General features: G+C 40.1%; 1 protein-coding gene across 2 annotated transcripts in view; it reads left to right on the top strand.

Moving 5' to 3' along the window:
- Window positions 1–786: 786 nt before the first annotated feature.
- The window catches only part of LOC110951679 (peroxidasin), a 73,027-nt gene continuing 50,299 nt past the window's right edge, over window positions 787–23,514 (top strand). The window contains exons 1-3 of one of the 2 annotated variants that reach the window (XM_022194859.2): window positions 787–1,107; window positions 17,462–17,533; window positions 18,446–18,517. In XM_022194859.2, coding sequence (XP_022050551.2) covers window positions 923–1,107; window positions 17,462–17,533; window positions 18,446–18,517 — 329 coding nt within the window. In that variant the 5' untranslated portion in view covers window positions 787–922. The remainder of the gene's footprint in view (window positions 1,108–17,461; window positions 17,534–18,445; window positions 18,518–23,514) is intronic. The other variant, XM_051957087.1, reaches the window with a different exon arrangement.

The raw sequence follows: 23,514 nt of genomic DNA, 5'->3' as shown, positions 1-23,514 counted from the left end.
CTCTCTCTCTCTCTCTCTCTATATATATATATATGTGTGTGTGTGTGTGTGTGTGTGTGTGTGTGTCTATATATATATATATATATATATATATATATATATATATATATATATATATATATATATATATATATATATATACATATACATATATATGATTACATATATATTTAGCTATTTATTATTTTTATAATATATAACTTCCTAATGCCACACTTATTAGTTTCAGTATATATTTCATGGCAATATTATATAGATAGATAGATAGATAGATAGATAGATAGATAGATAGATAGATAGATAGATAGATAGATAGATAGATATTTGATATATGTTCCTTGATGTATTTTTATATCTACTTTCCTAATGTCACATTCATTCATTTAAGTATTTATTCCATGTAGATATTTATATATTCCTGAATTAATTATTAAATAAAACTGCTTCTATTGTTATCCAGGATACAGAGCAGGTTAAGTTTTCAGGGACAGAAGGATCAGGAAGCAGACAGTTGTTGGCAGAAGATTTTTTGGCACAGCGCCTGCTCTGGTCACAAATGAGAGTAAAAGGAACAGTTTTTATTTTACTTTTTTTAATTAATTATCATTCTATAAGGTTGGGCTATAAGACATTGCAAAGAAAGTGCATGCTTTTTGTATTTTTTTAAGGGGGGTGGGAAGTTGTGGGTGGGTGTTTAAATAGCACATTTACTTTTTTAATGTGTTATTTCTGCTGATTATTAGGTGGAAGGACAGAGCAGTGATCCCAGACAGAATGAATGACCTGCAGCGGTAGAAAGGACTCAGTAACACCCACAGACGGTCTACGGGAACACCGGCCCACCGCTCCCCTCTCTCCCCCTCTCTCTCCGGGCGGAGCGGGGCAGCTGGCGGTCTGTGCTCGGCTCGGCTCACTGCTAGCAATGGCGATGCGGCCAGGCCAGCTCCTCTCTCCGTGTCTTCTCGCGGTGGCTTTGTTAGTGCTCGCTACCGGACCGCAGTTTGCGCTTTGTTGTCCGAGTCGCTGTTTATGTTTCCGAACCACTGTGAGATGTATGCATCTAAACCTGGAAACCGTGCCAGCAGTTTCTCCTCAGACTACCATTCTGTAAGTAGCCTTTTCCTCCAGTCTAACGGGAACCAGCCCTCAGAGGCACACTGGAATGAATGCTTGAAGCTGGGAGACCAGGCCTGTGCACTTCTCCACATATCAAACTGGAATTATACTTAATTTAGTTCAACTTAAAGTTCTAGTGCTCGATGGTGTTCGCTTTGATCCATTCAGTGTTAAAACCAACTTTTGGGATCTCCAATCAGTGATCTAAACTGAAACAAGGACTGGTGGGAATCATCCTGTGGCAGAGCAGAGGTTATTAAAAATGTCTCAGGAAGTTTTCACAAAGTTCTGACACCTGCCAGTGAGTTGAGCTGTGGGCTGTAGAGGTTAATGAACAGGGTTTTTAGGGTCACACAGCTGGTGAAGTCAGCTCTTCTTCAGGAGAGCTCCCTGCATGGGAACACTGCTGAGAGCAACCACAGCATGTGTTCACATTTCCTGCACCAGATCAGACATCTACAGTTACACAGCAAGTGAAAGATTTAGTGATAGAGGTAGATTTATTAGTTTATCACTGTCTTGTCTTGCATTATATTTTACTGGGTGTTTAGTCATGTGTGCGCACTTTATTTCCAAGGAAGAACTATGGTCAAAGTTAGACCTGTTTTTTTTTTCAAATGGATCTTTATAGCACATTGTGATAGAGACACAACCTGGAAAGTTCACCCTGCTTCCTTCTCTGAGTTTCATTGTGCTTGGATGGGTTTTGTTGTACAGGTTAAACTCCATGTTTTTCTTTCCTTTGGAGATGAAAGGAAGGAAATTCTTCTTACTTGACAAGCACTTGTGAATGTGTACCGGTTGTCATGAGTGCTCTCCTACAGTCACCGCCTAAACAATGTCCTTTTTCATGTAGTTTCATGTAGTCCCAGTTTTTCAGAACCAAATCTCCATAGCTGTCCTGTCTTACAAAGTATTTGGCACCCTTTTGTCTTTAATTAGCCACTGAATCTTATTGTTCATTTCAGTCCATAATACACGGACCTATAAATAGCTTCATTCAGCCTGGAAGCAGGGGGACAAAGGGGCAACTCAGCCAGCAGATACCACAGCAGCAGACTCAGAATTAGCCTTGTCCTCAAACATCTGTGGTCAGCCCACTGCCCTGGAGGGAGCCCATGGTACACCATGCCCAAATACCCCCAAAGGAAAGATGAAAGTCCACTCTTCACCACACCAATGGAAGGATTGTTTAGGTCTTCTGTGGGATGGGGGCTGATCGGAGTAGGAGAGAATGTTGTGGTTTCCCAGGAGCTTTAATGCTGGTGATCTTTGAAGCTGCAGCCACTTGTCGCTTGGTTGTCATGTCAGGACATGAATGCAGTTCCTATCTGGCCTTCTTTCATTCTGCTGTATAAAATACTGAACACATGCATCAGGAAAATGCCTTTTATCCCAAACTCGAGCTCACTTCAGCAATGTTTGTCAGCAATGTCTGAGGCGACGTCTAGACTGCAGGTAAAAGTGGCCCAAATGTGACTTTCGGTGCTCATATATGACTTAAATCTGTTTTCCTCATAACAGTGTGAACAGTACAAATCACATGGAATCTGATCTTTTCAATCTTGAGCCAATTCCATATGTGGTCCTAATCAAATCCAGGTCGGATTTTGGTGCAGTCTGAACAGTCGTATCAGAATTCATTCAACTCGTATGCGTCTTGCTTGAACTTAATGTCTTGCAGCGAGAGTCTTTTGGAAAAGCGTTAGTAGTTGTAGCAAAATGTCGCCCCTGATGTCCTGAACTCTTTGCTGAAATCTATTTCTATCTAATCCATTGAAGCCTGTAATGCCATGATCCCATTGCTCCTCGTTATAACTCCACATCCATAAACACCTCGATACGGAAATAGTATCTGTTGCTTCACAATAAGCAGTAAATATAGAATGTTGCTGTCTTTCACCTTGCCCTTAGTTTTATCTTGTGTCTCGCTTTGACTGCTAAGCAGATGATAAATGAATCAGTTTAAGCTGGCATCGCTGGTGGGCATCACTTGACTTGTTTACCTCTGTCAGCATGCACATGACGTCTTTGTTTTTTTGCACAAACGGGTCAGCTGAATTTGAATTCACTGGAATGTGATTTTGGCCACATTTGTATAACAAGAAAAGCAGTCAGAGAGCACAGTACTCCGCCAAGGCTGCTCATTCCCCCATATGGCATTGTCAAAAATACAGCATTTCTTTATTAGTTATTGACGATTAGAAGTCACGGCACTATAGAATGTGTCCATTTAATGTCGATGTACCCACACACAAAATGACCTTGTGCTGAGCGTAGGCGTGTGTTATGCATGTGGACATTTTGTACGGATACCAAATCACATGAATTACATGATCAGTTCATCACTTTTTGAAAGGCTTTGTTTTGCTGGTGTTAAAATAATGTTCCCTCTATGCTTTTATTTTGAAGGTATTTTTTTAATGTTTTGGGCTATTATTTTTGGCACCATTCTAGCGGCACAGGAAGTGTTTATCTACATGAGGTGTATTGACATGAGGAAGACTGTCGAAAGTCTGAAAATTCACGTAAGGATGGAAGGAAAACGGTTCCACTCAGAAACACCCTCACAATTTAATGTTTCTCGTATCATTTCCAATGGATAAGCCTCGATCAGTCAGTAGTAGGATCGCAATCATATGATTGTCAGCAGGAAGCTGATGTAGTGTTCACATGTTGTCATAGTGATATTGATGCTGCGCCGCTATCTCGCAATGGGAAATCCTTAACAAATCTGTTGATCCAGACTATAAGCCGCATCATTGCCAAAATCCAATCAGTCGGTCCTTGTGTCATTTCTGACCTTCCCTAAAAATTTCATCCAAATCTGTTATTCCGTTGCTGCTAACAGATACACAGACAGACAGACAGAAAGACAAGTCAATGCGAATAATGTTGGTACCAGTGAAAGGATTCAGGTACACCAGTCGTCACATAACTCTGCCGCGTTCCTTGGCAGAGTAAAAAATAATAATAACCTGACAGCCAAACAGCAGAATTGACTTTAAACAATATATGAAATGAGCAAAAAGGCTTGCATTGTAAATGTATCCTTAGAGTTATGGCGTTTCAACTTTTGGTCTGTTTTCTGTTGCTAATTGAATTATGCCTCATTCCATGACAGTCAAAGCTGGTTTTAAACATGTCTTTATATGTAGGGAAGTGTCCTTTGGCTGTATTTTTTAAAGTGGTAATGTAACAACTAAGGTCCTTTAGGATTTAAGCTTTGAAAGATTAAGTAACATTTGGAATAGATTTTTTTCTTGTATAGACACTAACCTGAAGCTATGTGCTATATAGGTACGGGGAATGCATTCTTCCTTCCACTTGGCAGCATGCAATTCGAGGAATTTAGAATAACTTCATAAGAATGTGAGTCGATCCTGTGTAGAAGCTTTTATTGCCCGACAGCAGAACATGATGTAAAGAGAAGCAGTTGTACACTTCTGTTATTCTGAAGAACAAAATGAACCTTTCTCTTTATTGGTTTTCACTCTTTAACAGTAGTCTTGCAGCAAGCTAGATTTGATTAAGTTTGTGATTAAATTTACCTCATTATGACCTAAGTCTGCAATTTAGTTATGAACACCATTTCAGAACTGTTTCTAGTACTGTACTGTCAGGGAGGACATCATCAGGCTGTTTTCTTTCCATCCTCACTTTAACCCTCAGGAAAATACAGCATGTAGAACCATGTTCCTTGTCAATAAGACCATTAGAAAAGCACTCAGAGAGCGCAGTAATCCGCCAAGGCTGCTCCGCCGTTGTATGATGAAATCTTTAAAAAATTTGTGGTCTACAGCAGTGGATTTTAGTAGGATCACAATCATGTGATTGTCAGCAGGCAGCTGATGTAGTGTTCACTTGTTGTCATGGTTACAGTGATGCCATGCTGCTATCTCACAATGATACAGAAATCTATAACAAACCCATGGATCCAGACTATAAGCTGCATCACTGCCAAAATCTAATCACTTGATCCTTGTAACATTTCTGACCTTCCCTGAAAATTTCATACAAATCCGTTTTTGAATAATGTTGCTAACAGGCAGACAGACAAACCGCCGCGATCGTCACAGAACTCTGCCGCTTTGCTTGGCGTAGTAGTAAGGGCATGGGTAGGTTAAAAAAAAAAACATATACAGGGAGTCCTCGATTTACGACGTTCTTTACCTACGGCGTTTACATCAGAACTGGTTACGTGGAACTAGTTGATGAGTGGAGCGGATGAATACGTCGTCACGCGGCGCTATAAGACGGCTTTGTTTCCATTCTCCGGTTGTATGCCACCTTGGATTGTGCTACGTTCGCTAACTTTTTGCCCTTCGTTATGGCTCCCAAGTGTAAAAAATGACTCATGCATGCATGAAAGTCGTTGATATTCATGACTTTTCCAAAGAACTGATTGATATCGTGATGCTCATAACGGCTTTGTTTACATTTTTGCGATAGTGCAGACTTACAGCAAAAATTAGCTTGTGTCAGGCCGTAGGAATGGAACACTGACGTAAATTGAGGACCTCTTGCACATGTTTGGAAAACAGTATTCATCTAACACAGGTGTCAAACCGATGAGCTTCTTCATCAGTTTCTTCTTGAAACTCACACAGCTCTTAGTTTCATCTGTGAAACTTAAGTAGAAAATTTAAACTCTCAGTTTAGAAGTACTACTGCACATCTGCTTTGGGCCAAGAGCTTTTCTATATGACACTTTGTCCAAGAAACAAGGAATTTTTTTTCTTCCTGGTTTACATTTATTTTTCAGCTGTTTTCTCTGTGGGCTTCCTGTTGGAGGCCAGATAGTAAATTTTGTTCCCTCTCTGTGATGAAACTGCTGCACATCTTCTCACGGATTTGCTGGAGTTGGAGAAATGGTTGTTTTTACATTTACGCTGTTTTGCCAACATCGACTATAAACTGGTGGTTTAGCTGGTGTTACCTTAGCACATCAGAAAGGGATAAACATGACAGGTCTTACATCTTTGTATGACATTGGCTGTTTGCCAGCGTGAAGAGGTCCAAATATGGAACACATGGCCGGTGTGTTTTCAGCTATAGGCTTGTCTCATTTTTATGATGCTTTAAGTGCAAATTATACACAGACTTTTTTTGTCGTTTGTCGTTCCATGACCCAAACATTGCACCTGGAGAGCAACATATGGTGTTAGTATTTAGTACTCTGTGTATACTTTTTTAAACTCTACACAAAAGTAGTTTGCCTGAATTTTATAGAAGTTTGCAGGAAGTTAAAAAGATGCAGCTGTTCAGTTCAGCAGCTGTGTGTTATGTGAATGGCAGTATTGAATAAAGTGAGTCAGTATCCTGATTATTAGTGGAATCTGGTGTTTGTGGGTAAAATTCAGTGAAGATTGGTGCCAGTGTCATGGGGCTATAGGCCCATCATTTCAGTCTAATCAGTTCTTTATTCTTTGTTTAAATGTCAGACTATCTTTTCGTCCTCTCCCTGCTCGGTGTCCCCAAACAGCGGCCTGGACTGACTGAGAGACAGTGTCACTGAGTTGGAGAGAGTAAGTGGAGTCGGAATTTGCTGCAGTCAGGTTTTGTGAGGCACTCGGTCTCTGCAGCATTATGGAATGCAAAGCCAGAAATCCCCAAAGCTTTGCTCATTTGCACAGGGAGATTGGACCCAAGATAGTTGTTAAAAGGGACACTACTGGCCCCTTCCTGTGCTCGTCCAGTGCAGGAGAGCTGTCTGACAGTACTGGTAAAATACATGAACTTATACAAGTGAGAATATTTGTTTGTGTGGTTGAGTTTATTATCAGATTTTATTAATTCTTCTATGGTGCCTAAATTGTGCTCTTCTGTACAAAAAGTTAATAAAGTTCAATGCATTGAAAGCTATTACAAATGACCTGGTGTGGTTTTCATTTTGACCTAAATGAGACAGAAGATCAGCAGCCAGTAAAGTCAGGTGAAGAATGGATTTTTGTATGCGTATGTGACTGTATTGGAGTGTTAATGCAAATAAAAAAAAAGCTGTTGTGATTGAGCCTGACTGTTGTGTTAGTATTGTGGAAAGCAATGCTGTGGGCTGAACTCTGTGTAATAGGTAGTACTGTGGAAGTGAGCTAAGTGTGAGCGACAAGAGTGACAGAATTCTGAAGTCAGTCAACTGCCATAAAAGTCAGAGGAACTTAAAAAGAATCAGGATGACAGTTAGTGGAGGCTGGGTGTCTCTGACTGACAGACCTGTCTAGGAGAAAAACCTTCATGGGGTGATTTATTTGGCTAATTTGGTTGCCATTTCTGGCCGAAGATAGGATGCAGTGTGTAAGCAGCACATCCAAATGAGTCAGTGGTTTAGGAAATCCTACAAGACGGTTCAATATTTTGACAGGTTTGATCAAATCTAAGGTACTGTATGTACACTCTCCCCTGTTTTTCTTTGGGTTTCTGTTGTGGTGATGACTTTTCTCCATTTTCCTCAGTGGGTCTTAGTTTTGTGTGCAAAATCAATTCATACATTATTTTCATATTCCATTCATTTTAATGGTAACGGCCTCAGCTGTATGTAGCGGTCCAAATCCGTCATGCTGTGTAGGATTTTGAACGACTTCTGCTGTGCACCAGCACTCTCTTGACTAGAAGCAAATCCTTGTCGTTTTTACACAGGATGTGTTTTGCAGAGAAGCGTCCCAGCCATGTTTGGACATCCCGGTTCACTGTTCCCCCAACCAAGCAAGGAGCCAGCAATGTTCTTGTTTAAGTATGAATGACTCACGCAGGCCTGAGAGTCCTTGGCAGGTCGACTTGGGCATGTGTCACAAGCTAAACGACTCCCTGGACTAGAAACTGAGAGAATGAGAGGAGAGGTGCACACATGGCACTCAGATGCCGGTTGGATTTGGACAGCAGCCAGGTTCACTCGTTGTTGTGGCTCAGACAAGAATTTACAGAAACTTCTTCTGAAATTTTCCTTGCAGCAATAGTAGCTACGTCTTTGCACAGTTCAGCATCATATGATTCTTGTTTGCTTTGTGAATAAACTTATCAGTATAAATATAATGTGTGGTAAATTCCATTCAGCTATGGGCATCAGTGGCAGCGTGGTGTTCCTTAACAGGTTTTTGTAGAATTATACAATATTTTCTTAGTAGTAACAAACCTACTAGTCTCTTGACTTACGAGTTACTACGCCAAGGAACGTGGCGGAGTTATGTGACAATCGGTGCTGATTTGTCTGATCATTAATAACTAACTCCTAAACTAAATAAGCAAATGCTGCATTTCTAAAATAAAAATAAAAATGCTGCATTTCTGACAAAGCCATATGGGGAATGAGCAGCCTTAGCAGAGTACTGCTTTCTCTGAGTGCTCTTCCAGTTACAAACTGTCACAGCACCAGAAAATCTGTCTGCACCTATTTGCTTGTTACACTTTTAGACTAAATGCTAGCAATGAATCCAGAATCTATACACACATCAGACCAGTGATATTAATTCGCTCAGTTTTCTGTGTGTGATAGAGTTTGGTCATATTAGTCTCATTCACACTATTCTGTGCAGGATTTGGTGGATACATTGTTGTTGAAAGTAGGTCTTCCACTTCACCAGTTCACTGTGCTACAGCAGAGCTGTCTGCTTGTGTCCAAGTGGCCTCTGGTTCACTGCGTACTGCAGGTTTTCCATCAGCTTGTTGTTACTACTGCAGTTTTGTAGCTAGACTTTTGGAGAACATGGAGTTTAAATGACTTTTGTTGTGTCCTAATTAACGTCTGAAATGATCAAGAGCAGAGAGTAGTTAAATGGAGCAGTCACAGTAAATAAATAAATAGATTTGAATCAAATGTGGATGACAACAGAAAAAAATGTAGTATAGTACTAAACAGAACTATGACCATCCCCTCTGGTTTATATTACTGTTTAATAATTTAACAGGCTTTACAATACATCAAGAATAAGATCTTGGTAAAACAGCGAGCCTTTCATCATTATTATTAATACAAAGTAAAATATTAAGATATTACACATCTGCACAGAACACTGACTTTCTAACACAGAAATACTATTATTGATTATGACGTAGGATATAGAAATTAGTTAAATCGTTGTCTACTATGATGGGTAATTTCATATGTGGAACCATAGCCAGTCAGATAGAAGCTGGGACAGCCCAGCATCCTAAACAACACCACACTTTTGTAGAAATGCAGAAATTTTCAAACACCAGTGAGCTTTTGAGTGCATTTCTGTGTGTAAGGGGGCATATAGTTGTTTGTCATCACCAGAGGTGGACAGAGTAGCCAAAAAATCGTACTCAAGTAAGAGTAATGTTACTTCAGAATAATATTGCCCAAGTAGAAGTAAAAAGTAGTCATTCAAAAAATTACTCAAGTAAGAGTAAAAAGTATTTGGTGGAAAGACTACTCAAGTACTGAAAGTACTGAGTAACTGTTTGACTGTAATGTCTGATTTATATCTTTAAAAATGATGTGATCAGACAAAAATTTAAAATAATGTGCAAATTCTGGTATTTCCAAATAATAAAATAAAAAATAGCAAAATTAATAACATCTTTAAAAAATGACGAGTTCAGGCACAACAAACACAAATTTCCAAATCTTGGTTTTTCATAGCATACAGCCTTCATGTTTAGTTAGCTCACCTCTGATTGGCTGAGAGTCAGCAGTAGAGAGAACTGGGAACTGCGGCTAATTGTGGAGCTAAGTTATGGGGTTTCTGTAGTTATTCTGGCGTTGGCTACGGCCCACAGTAAACTGTGTGAAGGTTCAATAAACCACTAGAGAAGCAGATGAAGTCTCACTCATTCATCACAAAGGGTTGCTGCAATATAATAAAACGCTCAAGTTGTAAAAACAGTGCAACACAGTCGGTTATCTTCTTGTAAAATGATTCATCCATGCATGAAAGTTGTTGGTATTCATGACTTTTCCGAAGCAATGATTGATATTGTGATGCACGTAATGGCTTTTTTACATTTTTTGCTGGCGTTTCGACGTATGGTGAAAATGGACTTACGTAGAGCTATAGAAACGTAAGTCAGACGTAAGTCGAGGACCTCCTGTACTCCCATTGTGTATACCTCAAAATCTGTGTTGAGCTCACTTGATTATTTCACATATTGGGTGTTGACTGTATGTGTCCACTAGATCCGGCAATTTCCTGCATCCTATTCATTGTCTATGTGAAACGCACGCCATTGCATGCTGCTCCGGTTGTGGTGCGTTTCCAGCTGCAATCCGGTGCGTCTCCATAGAGTGGACTGCAACTCATTTGCATAAAGTTGACTCAGCTTCTACTTTATGCAAACTCGATGCGCCGTGCAAAGGTCTCATGCATCATGAAACTTACATCAGACATCTGAACTAGCCGTCGGTGAACTAAAACGAGGACAGATTCAGCTGCTGCACAGCTATTTCTCACCTCAAATGCTTTCAGAAATACTTTTCGCTGAGATGTTTTCGTAATAAAAGAGAAAGTTTGCGACCGAGCCGCCATGTTGATCTGGCTTGAAATCTAGGAGCAGACAGCACCAGAGTCAATGCGTTTGTCCAATCAGGGGCAGGATAGTTGGAGAAGAAGGTCAACAGGAGTTGAACACCGGCTACTGGCAGTGGACAATTTTTAGATGCGATGCATTTACATGCAGGAAAAACATCCAATGGACACGTAAGCGTAAGTGTTTGTTCAGCCCACAGTAGAACGACTGGCTTGTTAAATGTTCATACTGACACACTGACCAGTAAGAATTGTAGTTCTGTTGTGTGAGGCCAGAGTTATTCTGTCCCTAAATGGCCTCAGTGCACTGGAGCCATAGTTTTCATCCACTGTGTGCCCAGAGAACTGCAGGGAGATTGTCAGCATTGTCTCATCTAAATAGGTCATACTAATTATCTTGGCTTGAGTTTAATGTAAAAACTTTGTCCAGATAAAGTAACTAGATGGTAAAATCATGTATTTAATCACGTACTCTTAAAACTCTCTTCAAGAGTTCAACACCTTTTTCTTTAAAAAAATGATTTTTTCGACACCATCCTATGAGGGTAAGTAGAAAAGTGAAGTTAACTCACAGTGTGAGCTGCTATTGTTACTAATGCCCCATGGTTCCCTCACTCCTCAGCCTTAGCTGATCATTTTAAGGGCTTTTGTTTAGGTAAACCCTAGAAGAGTCAGTCAGCCCCTCTGCAGGGTTGTTAGCCATGCTGTTTTATAGTTCCTTCTGGCACGGTAACATCAAAACACATCAATGGGAGTTAACAGACTCATTTAATAAGTCCTGGAACCATCATAAAATGCTCAGTAATCTGTGTAAATTTTTTGTGACAACACTGCAGGGGTCTCTCGTCGCTCAATTAACTGTTTGCTGAAGAAAGGTTTACAAATGCTTTGTTTACTGAATGTCCTCAATCAGTCGTCTTCCTGCGGTTTTTCCTTTGTAGACTGACTCATTTTCCTTCACTGCTTTTCTCATGTTTGTCTTGGAGCTAAGCTGTCATAAAGCGGCTTTAGAAACCTCCTTTGATGCTCCGTTGCCAAACTGTACTAATTCCTTCATGCATAATAGTATTGAGACATTTGATGGGTTTTGCTTTCATGCTTGCTGTGTGTGATGTGAGTGTTGATCTTATGAGTTGGTGTCATAAAACAACATTCTTGTCCTGACTAGTGAATGAAGTGCCATCAGTGTGGATGTGTTTGTGGTTCTGATGGGTGGGCAGCGTCAGGTTTTGGCTCACATGCAGTTTTTACTAACAGATCCCCAGACAAAACAGTCACTCGGACATATGCAGTGTACCGTTTGGAGTGCCAGCACTGGCCTTCTGTGATCACAAGTCAGTTTTTAGTCTAACTGCAAGTCTCAGAGCGTTTGTGGGATACGTAGGGGCTGATGTCATCATCCTCGATACTTCTAGGACATTCTTGTCAGCTGAGCCTCTCCTTTCCTTCCCTCGACAGCTGATGCTTTAAACACACCCTGGTGCCACAGACAGCACTCGGCTTGACCTTACTTAGCCTTCTCTACAAAGAAACACAGTCATGTCAGCCATGACGGTGAGACACACAGAGTAAAAATAATGATCTGTTCAGCTCACAACAACCTCACATTCAGTCATAGCAGTCAGCCGTGTGTTAGGGTGTGAGCTCCTAATGGGCTCTGAACATGTATGTGTGACAATATGAGACTTTAAAAAAAAAAACTTCCTGCCATTAGTCCAGTAACTAGATGGAATTGCCATGGAATACCCTCACCCCTTGACAGATTCTTGACATCGATTCTTAGCTCTAGGACACGTGTTGATGCCACGCACTCTAGTTTAAACTTTCTGATTTAGAGGTTTTATGATTTGATCAAAACTAGTCATAGTTCAAAAAACACCGATTAATTTCTCCACCAAGAATGGCAGAGTTATGTGACGATCAGTGTTTGTTGGTCTGTCTGTCTGTCTGTTAACAAAATCACTCAAAAACAGATTTGGATAAAGTTTTCAGAGAAGGTCAGAAATGACACAAGGACCAAGTGATTAGATTTTGGCAGCGATACAGCTTATAGTCTGGATCCACGGATTGGTTAAAGATTTCTGTATCATTGCCAGATAGCGGCACAGCGACACTGTAACCATGACAACAAGTGAACACTACATCAGCTGATTGTGATCCTACTACAAATCCACCACTGAGGATTTATCAGGACTTATCCATCAGAAATGATAGAAGGAACAACTGATTAAATTGTGGGGGTGTTTCTGAGTCCCATCAATTCTCGCCGCCTGCCACATATTTAGGTCACGTGATTCGGTATCCGTACATAACGTGCACATGCAGAACACACGCCTGAGCTTAACACAAGATCATTTTTTATTAAAATTTCATCTGTCGGAAATGATGCAAAGACTGGCCAGCCTTGGCAGAAGACTGCGCTCTCTGAATGTTTTTCTTGTTTAAATTTGTAATCAGCAATAATACGGTTGTTTTCAGGAGGGATGTCACAAGAACCAGTGCTACAGTACAAAGTTAATGCCAGAATTCCACAATATGACCATGTTGTTTTTGTGGCACCAACGATACTTTAGGCAGTGGAGATACTGGACAATTCCAAAAAGCTGGAATGACAGTAGCTGGTGCAGGAGCTGCAACTTGCTGAAAAAAGAGCATATATCTAGTTGTGTATTAAGGTATTCAGTGTTTGAGCTGGATGATCTGAATCCAGCATACGAACAGTCACAAAGCATGTAGAAGAAAAGGAGGAAACACCTCAAACTTGTTTAAGCAGCTCACAGACAGGCATCCAGATCAGTGTACAGAATTCAAGCTTGAGAGTGTTTCAGCTGGTAGTTTTATGTCAGTCATCTAGAAGGCAGTTTCATTGGTTACTTTTTATATTCAAATGTATTCATTTCAAGTGCCCAGATTATTTAAAACAATATTTAATTCCATTTAGATCTTTATATAATTTGAGACATGTGTCTCAAATATACTTTGTTACTCCTAGGACTAATAAAGCAATTGGTAGACTCTCATTTAGTTACAAAGCTCCCTCAGATTGGAATGATCTTCCTACCTCTGTCTGCTCTATAATGTCCTTCAATTTGTTTAAAAATGCTCTTCTGCAACATTTTCAAAATGTTTGTAATTGTTTTTGAATTTAGTTTTGCTCGTTGTATGTGTTTATCTACGTATGTGTGTATGTGTTTTTTATATATATATATATATATTTTTTTTTTAATTTTTGTACTAACCTATTTTTCTTTATTCAGTTATTATTATTATTATTATTATTATTATTATTATTACTACTATTTTTTGTTAACTTTTGAGGAGAGTTAATTGCCCCGTGGGAGTTTGTGTGGGTGTGTGAATGTGTATACGCATGGTGTGTATGTTGTGTGTGGTAGGTGTCTGCTTGTGTGTTGGATAAATTTAAAACTTTATTTTATTTGTTTTTCACTTGTTACAGTCTGTACTGTGCAATGCATGTACTCTCTCTGTCTTATTATTTTGTTTAATGATTAGGACCCCCTCGAAAACGAGATGATTCATCTCAAGGGGTTATCCTGTGAATAAAGAATAAAGAATAAAGTCATTGAAATGTGTTATTGTTTAGGACTTGTGACAGCTATGTCTCTTGTAGCAGTGCTCCATATAACGTATGTATTAATGTCACAAAGGCTACCGTTAACTTGTTTAGCATAGTAATAGCTCATACCGTGAGTTCAGTTGGGTGATGCAGCTGAAAAATGTATCTAAGAATGTTTCAGTCAGTATAATAATAATAACTGTTGATTATTTTTAGTGAACTGTTTTTAATAAAGACCAGAAGAAACGATAATGATGTTAATGTTAACACAACAATGAAAAACACAAATTAATAAATATATTTATGCACATATATAAGGATAAAGAACTGATTTCACCTTGATACACATAAAATAATGAAAGTAAGTAAAACCAACAGACGTATGGAGAGTGGACTGCGGTAAAGCCACCACGCTGCACGTAGACCTGAGCCCGGTATTACCAGACCTGGACTCTACACCAGGCTGTGTGTGCATCAACACCAAACCTGTTGGCCTACGAAGAGCAGGATCATAGTTGTTTTTAGACTGCAAAGCACATCTTTCGAGGGTTTCCCAGCAGCCACAGACTCCACCAAGGTCTGCTGGCATGTACTGGGGTGGAGAAAGGCCCAGGTGACCATGAACTATCACGCCTCAGGAAACCAGCTAAGGAGTCATGGGGAACAGTGAGGAGGGTGAAATGGCTTCATTGTCAAGAGATATAGTAATAATAGTAATCATAGCTTTATTTATATAGCTCCCTTAAGAACAGCGTTCACAAAGTGCTTTGATAGTTCTCTCGCTGTCCGTCTCATGAGACGGTGACTACCCCAGATTTGAAGGTAATGTTTGATGGCTGCGTTTATGACTAGCTTGGCCAATCCTGGATCTGCACACTCGACCACATGTTGTGAAATCACCAGTGTCAGGAGGGGGCTGGGAGGACAGTTACATTCGCTTTTGTTTACGACAGATGTATGCTTCTTCTCGAGCAGTCTCTATTCTAGATATGCTACTGCAGACTGCATTTCTCCAAGCATTCCAATTTAGGGCCTTTTCCTTCCAGGATGCAACTGCAATGCCTGACTTTTTTAGGTTGTTAAAACAAGACATCTTTGAATCACTTTGACAGTTAAAACATGCAACACAGATGATCAAAAAAGACATAGGAGACAAGTCAGAGCAGTCAATTAAAATAAATAGTATAATGATAATAAATTAAATGAATAATTAGCTAAATTAGCACTCATAACAAACAAAGGCACTAGGCAGTTTTATAATTTAAAGAATAAGATTGAGGGTTAAAGGTAGAAATTAGAAATCTGAAAGTCAGAGAATTAAAAAATTAGATAGACAACACCACCCCGAAGAACCAGGCAGATAAAATTGAAATGAAACAAGAGAGAACATCTAGAATAAATAGGACATAATGCAAAATAGAACAGTAAAACTAAAAGTAAAATAATAGGCTGTTTTGAAACAAGGACGCATGGAGTTTGGACTTAAACTGAATTCTGTGTTCTTGTTATGCGCCTTATAGAGGCCTGAATCTGATGCGCTGAGGTGAAACTCTATTGAATTGTTTCCTTATTGCTGTTCATAAAGTGACTACTGCCAGGATATATCGCTATTGTGTTATTCCCCCGGCCTAATTAGTACTAATTTTGTGCTAATTATAGCACTAATTTCTGGCGTTGTGACATCCCAACTTTAAAGTATAATCTTGAAACCTTAAAGACGTGTTTCACATGATGAAGATGGTTGCAGAAACAAGTATTAAATATGTTCTGTCATAGAGAACATCGTTACAGAGCAGTTCCTCTAGTAGATTCTTGCACCAGCGTACAGACTATATGAAAGGAAGTGAGCATATGAAAAAGCTGGACGTGCTGTAATTAGATCCATATGTGAGGGCTTTCATAGAGGGAATGACCCATAAACATCTCACTGGCTATGAGATCTGTTGGCTTTTTTTTTTTTTTTTTTTTTGGGGGGGGGGGGGGGGTCTCTTTTTGTCAGAAATAAAAGACAGCAAAAACTCAGGAATGCAGAGCGCCATGATGCTTTTTCCAATTATTAATGAGGGGTAACAGACAAGATAAATAATAAGCTAATGGAACAATATTACATCTAGTTTAAATCTGTATGTTTGGGAGAGATTTAATACCTTGAAAAATTGTCAGACATCATTTAACAGATAAATGAGCAGAAGTTGTTCTCTGGACTAAAAACTAGTAATCTGAAAGCTCTCGTCACCCTGATGTGTTGACGGATCTGTATGATGAGTAAAGTAAGTTGTGTCTGTCTGACCCAGTCTTAGGTTATTAACTTTGTGAGGTGGTTGGATAATAAGAATGCTGGTAGACAGTCTGAGCTCTTACTGGGGGAGTTCAGCTTTCTGGAGGAGACTAATGAAGTTCTCGCTTTCCTCAGTTCAGTGATAAATCTGCTTTGTGGTTCCGCTCAGATGCTCTGCACCTCTTTGGCAGGAGGGTTTTTCAGTCAGCTCTTTTCTTTCAGGATGCCTTTCTGGGTCAAATAGTGGACAGCTAGTCTGCCATGGTTGTTGTGGCTTAAAGCACCAGAAAATATCACAAATTACGAAAGAGTGTGAATTTTAGGAACTTATGGGGCCTGATATTATCAGTTTTCTGAAGGCACTTAGTCTTTGGCGTTCTCAAATTTCCCTACATATAAGTGGCTGGTTTCACTCGGAGAAGTGATCTTGTAAAAATTCTTTTAGTAAAAACTGTTTAGTTGATGAACAGATGGCTTAGAAAACATAACCAAAACATAACACCGCTTTCGAGGTGAGAAGGTACCGTCTCATGTAGCTTGGGGCTGCTAATGCTACCTGAGGTTTGGAATGGTTTCACCTTCACATGGCTAACTGCACCGTTACAGTCTTTATGCTGTCATACTGATGGCATGCTAAGCCGTTTGTTTTAAAACCAAATGTGATCTGTGTCACGTCGAGCTGTGTTGTTATTACAGCCTCTTTAAATTGGGACATTAAAGGAGAATGATGCTGAAAGCTGCTGACTGTTGCAACTAGCCTTGTGCTTGTTATCTTCAGGGTAAATGTTCTTTAAAACTGCCCTCACGATTAAAGCTTAACAAAGGCATTCTTGTGAGATGAGTAATGTGTACTCTGCTGTGAACTTTACTTCATGCAGATGTGTATTTTCTGTGTATTTCTACGCATTAAGAAGTCTTCTGAGTTTAACTACATACCATTGCTGTACATTTGTATCTGAAATACACTAAAGATATAATTTCATGAACATATTCTCTTGTGTTTTACAGAGACCTGAGGTTCAACAAAATCAAGGATTTACAACCAGGTTCCTTCAGACGATTAAAGAACCTTAACACACTGTAAGTCTTTGTCCCTGCTCAAACAGTAATCAGAGACATCCTCTTAGTGAGAAGTTTTAGCGCCTCAAGTAGACGACTGAAAATGAATCAAACTCACCTCCATAAAACAGAACAATCGCCGCTGTACTACAGATTACAGTTTGTATGACACACACACAGGCTAATTCTTGCTCTGTTCCGCTGTGGTTTCACACATGTGGGTCAGCTCGTAATCTTACAGGAATTTATTTTTTCGCTTCCACCCACAGGGCTGTTCATCATATGTCCAGACTGCTATGTGGTTCAGTGCTAAGCTAATACAGCATAAGCAAAACAAGCGTGAACTATGGACTTAATAAATGACTTTTTAAGAAATGTATGCGTGCACCAGCTTATGTGTCCTTTTCAGTGTATTGAGATACTGATAGATTTTATGCTCTTACTGTGAGTGCTGTTATACATCAGACTTCTTGAGATACTGGCAAACATTACTGAGATGTTTTCTCATCTATGCCTGCTATGCAAGCTGTGGAATTAGGATGAAATATACTAAAAAGTAGCTGCATATTTAGTATTATTAAAAGGTGAAGATTTATCCGTGGTAGTTAATAATGTGAGAATATGTGCAGGGCATGACACGTAGATTTAGTTTCAAAGACAGAAAAGTCTTCTGAAACAGGAGAAGAGCTTAGCTTTTCCTATGAACCAGCCAGCCAGCCAGCCAGCCGTGTGTCTGTGGGGAGATTTATATCCTGAACAGCTTTTCTTGGTTTCAGGCGACAGACTGAATAGAAACACATCCTAAAGTCTACCTCTGAACTACACTGACATATCCAGTGGTACCGTTGTAGAAACAGAAATATGATTTTGACAACAGCAAACTTAATATACATCTTGTAACCAAAAAATGATCCCTATTTCCTTTCTTCATAGCCTACTCAACAACAATCATATACGAAGGATCCCCAGGGGGGCATTTGAAGACCTGGAAAACCTCAAATATCTGTAAGTGCATCTCATCTTAATTTTGCCTTTTAGAGACAATATGGCAGCATCTTTGTTCTGTCACTGTCAGAGTTTTTAGTTTTTTCAGCTGAAGCATCCCTTACAAATTGCTTACTGACTAAAGAGTGAAAAACAGCTTATGTTGCAGGACTGCTGAGTCAGTAGAAATGTATCCGTGCAGTTTACAGAAATAATGTCCTTGAAAGGTCTCTTTTTGTCTGATCCTCTGTACTTATGTGTCTGGAAGTCACGGCCCGGAGGCATAGCAGATAACAGAAGTGGTTTTAAGGTATGTGTGGCCTCAGGGCTTTTGGGGATTGGTAATTTGCTCACTTTGTCACTTGCAATAATATCCCCCCTGGCCCTAGTTGTGGTGAGAACAGTGACTGTGCTCAGTTAGATATGATCAAATGTTCCTGTGCAGGACTCACAGAACCTGCTTACATGCATTCTGCCTCTGGGGCACACCTTAAAAACATATTTAATTTAGGATTTTGCTTGTGTTTTGTATATAGGATGATATCATGTTTTATGTTGTCTCTGATTAGGCAGAAAGTTGTGTACATAGGTCTGTCTGATATCTAATTCAGGTAGAATATACAATATATACAGTATAACTGTCTGAAACAGGTTCTATGGGTAAAGGCAATATACCTATAACTTCCAATGTCTCGGTCAAGGTTGTTTACCTCAGTCTGAGTCTTTAATATTGAATATTCACAATCTGATACCATTTTCCTAGAAAATACTCACTTCTGGTACATTAGTGTTTTTAAAATCATTACAATGTATAGTCTTCACAACTGAATATCTCTGTAAAGCATTAAAACTGTATTTCCTACATGCAACCCCTCGCTAAATGTTATTGATGTGTTCAGGAACATTTAGTTAAAGCTCTGGAAGGGCAGTGTGGAAAGGGTCGGGTGTACTGTGGCACCAAAAGTAACAAAAGACAGTCAAACCTGTATTCTCTGCTTGAGCAGAGGGCTGCTCATTTAAGGCGATTAATTCACTTGGCCTTTTTATTATCTTTTTGGCCTTGTTGGTGTCTAAAGAAATGTTTATTCTCTTTTAAATTGTCCTCAAGTGTGTGTTGTTTTAGTGAAGCGTTTGTGAACTTACTGTGTTCTGTAGAGCGTTTACTTTTTAGTTGTAATATCAGATTGGTATAGAATGCAGCTCTGTGTCTACCAACTCTTGAAACACCTGAATTGCAGATATTATGTGGCAGTTGAATTGCTTTTGTTTTCCCAAGTTCCATTTTTTCACACTGCAGACATTTTAGCTCCATTCTGCCTCTGATGCGTCGGGTCTTTTTCCAATTGAAGTGTGTCGTGTCTGATGACGCAAAGAGCGGTGTAGATTGAAAATGACTACCAATTTGTCCAGGACTGGTTTCCCCATCAAACTCAGCCCAAGAGCAGAATGTTGCTTGCAAAAAGAAGTCTCCAAGAACCCCAAACTTGCATCTCAGGATGTGCAGGTAACCCTGCAGTTACTGGTGCCAGTTTACAACGGTCAGCCACATCATTCTGACCACTGACAGGTGAAGTGAAGAACATCCATCATCTCGTTATAATCCAACATTCTGCTGGGAAACCTTGAGTCCTGGCATTCATGTGGATGTTTGACATGAACCACCCACCTAAACACTGCAGGTCAAGCAACCCCCCAACCCCCCATGGCAACAGCTTGATGCCAGTTTCCAGCCTCAGCAGGACAACGCACCCAGACACACCGCAAAAACTGCTAAGGAGAACACGACAGAGTTAAGGTGTTCACCCGGGTTCCTCACTCCCCAGATCCAGATCTTACTGAGCATCTGTGGGATGGTCCAGGATAAGCCTGATCAAGGGAGGTCCCACCCTGCAACCCACAGGACCCACAGAATTCACTGCAATCATCTCGACACCACAGGACACCCCCAGAGGTCCTGGTTCCATGAACCATTGGGTCAGAGGAGTTTTAGCAGCACAAAGGAGACCAACACAATATTAGAAAGGTGGTTATAATGTTATGCTTGATTTTAGTCCATGTCAACCATCAGAGAGAGTGGACAAATTTGACCTCTTCATGTGAGATGTGTAATGAAAACCCTTTGTTGTGAAAAAGAGCATTAGAGCAAATACCAACAGTTTGCCTATGATATACAGACCAGGACCTTCGGAATGATGTGATCTAGACAGAGGGATCAAAGATACAGATGGTAGCATGTTCGGTGCAGACCAAAGACAGCTTTTCAGGAGAAGAACCTCAGGCCAGCTGTGAAGCATAGTGATTGAAATGTTATGGTTTGAAGTTGCTCTGCTGCCTCAGGGACTGGGCATGTTGCAGTCACTGATTGATTCGACCGTGGTATCTGTATTGTTTCAAAAAGTGGTTGAAGATCATGTGAGATCATCTGTGTGAAAGATGAAGTTTAAACAGAAGTGGACCTATCAGCAGGATGATGATCCTTAACTCAGAAAATCCACCAAGGACTCAGTCAGAGAGAAGGAAAGGAGGGTTATAGAATGGCTATTAAGAAGTTGTGGGGGAATTTGAAGCGTGCATTGCATGCATGAAAAGCCTCAGACATCTTGTAGCTGAAGGAATTGTGGCTGGGGGAGTGGTCAAAAATGTCAAGAAGCTGGTGGACAATTATGCAAAACGCTTACAAGAACTTATTTCTGCTGAAAATGGGAAGATGAAATTTTCGGTCTACTTACTTTACAGAACACTATTGCATCTACTGATATTTATGTTGAGCAAATGATTTAAAAAGCTAATTTTTTTGTGTTTGTGTTTAAGTCACATACATTTGCGGGCTACAGTTTCCATGTGACAGACTTACTTTATCACATGGCTGTATATGAATTCCATTTATCAAGAATGTGTGAAGAGAGCCTTAAGAGAAGGGATATACAGGCTTTTTTTTGTTTCAGTGTACTCACACGCAAACACAAACATGCACATTCCTGACATGCACCCCATCCTCCATTAAGCTGTAATTAAATCCTGTAGCTATTTAGTAAGTATTTTAATTACAGAGCCCCTCTCTCTTTAAAGCACAGTCAATCTGAAGCCTGTAGTGTTGCCCCAGCCTTAGTGATTAAGGTGTTCCTCCAGCCTGCTGCTCCTGTGAGCTGTGGCTGGGGGGGTTAGATTGAACACACTATCTTACCTCCTCACTTCCTTTGGACCTCAGGTGAGTCCACTCCTTGACATCTTTCATGTCTGAACTTAATGGCTAGGTAGCTGTCTTTCCTACAACCCCTTCTCTCCCACAACCATCTGAATGAACAAGTCAGACAGAGGTCAACACATCTCTTTGTGGGAACCCTTCATTCCCCTTTGTCCAATTATTCACATGCTTTGCATCGATGAGTAATTGTCAGTCACTGCATTTCTTCTAGGTGCTTTATGCCTTGGGGCACTTTGATCAAAGTGCATTTAGTGCATTTCATTGAATGTGTGCACTTCGGCATGTTTTTTTGTAGCAAAAACAAAGCTGTACACTCACCGGCTACTTTATTGGCTACACCCTGCTCATAAAAAGTTGAACCCCTTTTTGTGTTCAGAACTGCCTTAATTCTCAGTGACATGCTGTCAGCAAGGCGCTGGGAACATTCCTCAGAGATTTTGGTCCATATTGACATGATAGCGTCACACAGTTGCTGCAGAGTTGTCGGAAGAACATCCATGATGCCGATCTCCCGTTCCACCACATCTAAAGGCTGTACTGAGATCTGGTGACTGTGGAGGCCGTTGGAGAGATGATTTTCCACATACCTTGGTTATAACAAGTGGTTATTTGAGTTTCTGTTGTTTTCATCATCTCAAACCAGTCCACCATTCTCCTCTGACCTTTGGCATCAGCAAGGCATTTTCCCCAGAAACCTACTGCTTACTGGATATTTTCTCTTTTTTTGGACCGTCTCCTGTAAACCCTAAGAGATGGTTTTGTGTACCAGGCCAGTTTGTCTGACAACAACCTTGTTACATGCGGAATTCAGTGTCACTTAAACCACCTGTTTTCCCCATTCTGAGGCTCTATTTGAACTTCAGCAGGTCATCTTGACCACGTCTACATGTTTAAATGTATTGAGTTGCTGTCATGTGATTGGTTGATTAGACTTTTAACAAGCAGTTTAACAAGTGTGACTTTGCTCATAGACAGTTTTAAGTATGGAAGTGAAAGATTTTTGAGTGTGTTACTGTAAATAAGATATATTTCCTCGTTAAATGCATTTAAGTATGAACGGTCTACTTTTAAAAGATTAATACCACTAAATGATATCTCATCATTGGACATCATCTCATCACCTCCATGTCACTCCGCATTGATGGTATAGGGGCCCTAACCAAGTACCGAGTGTATAAATGAACATACGTTTCAGAAGTTGGACATTTCGGTTTTGCAAATCCTTTTTTGATTGATCTTGGGAAATGGTCTAAAAATTTGAGATACTGGATTTCAGATTTTTAGAAGCCGTTATGATAGTATAGCATAGAATAATGAATATGTGCAATTTTACCTTAATTGATATATTTCTACTCTCATGCAAGGCATCAAGCTAAAAGTAAAACCAGCAACAGTGTTTTAGTTACGAGGACAAACTATGCACACTTGCTTCTTCAAACCAGTCAAGCGGGTAATCCAGTTCCCATTGTGTACCTCAAAATAGATCCACAACAAAGCACAAATCTCAAGCACAACTTGAACAAACCTGAAAATCTCAGGATACTTTGCCTTCCGACCCTCAGTTTGTTGAAAGAGACCAGTAAAGTCACAGCCTTATCCAGATTCCTCTGCTGAGTCCTGACAGCATCCAAAATCCTTGAATGTTCTCCGGTCATTCCTGCCGTACTGACGCAGCTTTCAGCCGAGGGGTTTCGGATCACTTTATCATGGGCCTCAAGTGCATCTACTTCTCATCCGCTCCAAGCCCAAAGTCCTATGTTATGTCCACTCTTCATTCCATTCTTGTAGGAGGCTTTTTTGGGGGTCTGCAGGT

This window comes from Acanthochromis polyacanthus, chromosome 1 (genome assembly GCF_021347895.1).
Source record: "Acanthochromis polyacanthus isolate Apoly-LR-REF ecotype Palm Island chromosome 1, KAUST_Apoly_ChrSc, whole genome shotgun sequence".
NCBI classification, from domain to species: domain Eukaryota; kingdom Metazoa; phylum Chordata; class Actinopteri; family Pomacentridae; genus Acanthochromis; species Acanthochromis polyacanthus.
Note: the sequence above shows the minus strand (reverse complement) of the source record. Positions and strands in the feature narration are given on the sequence as shown.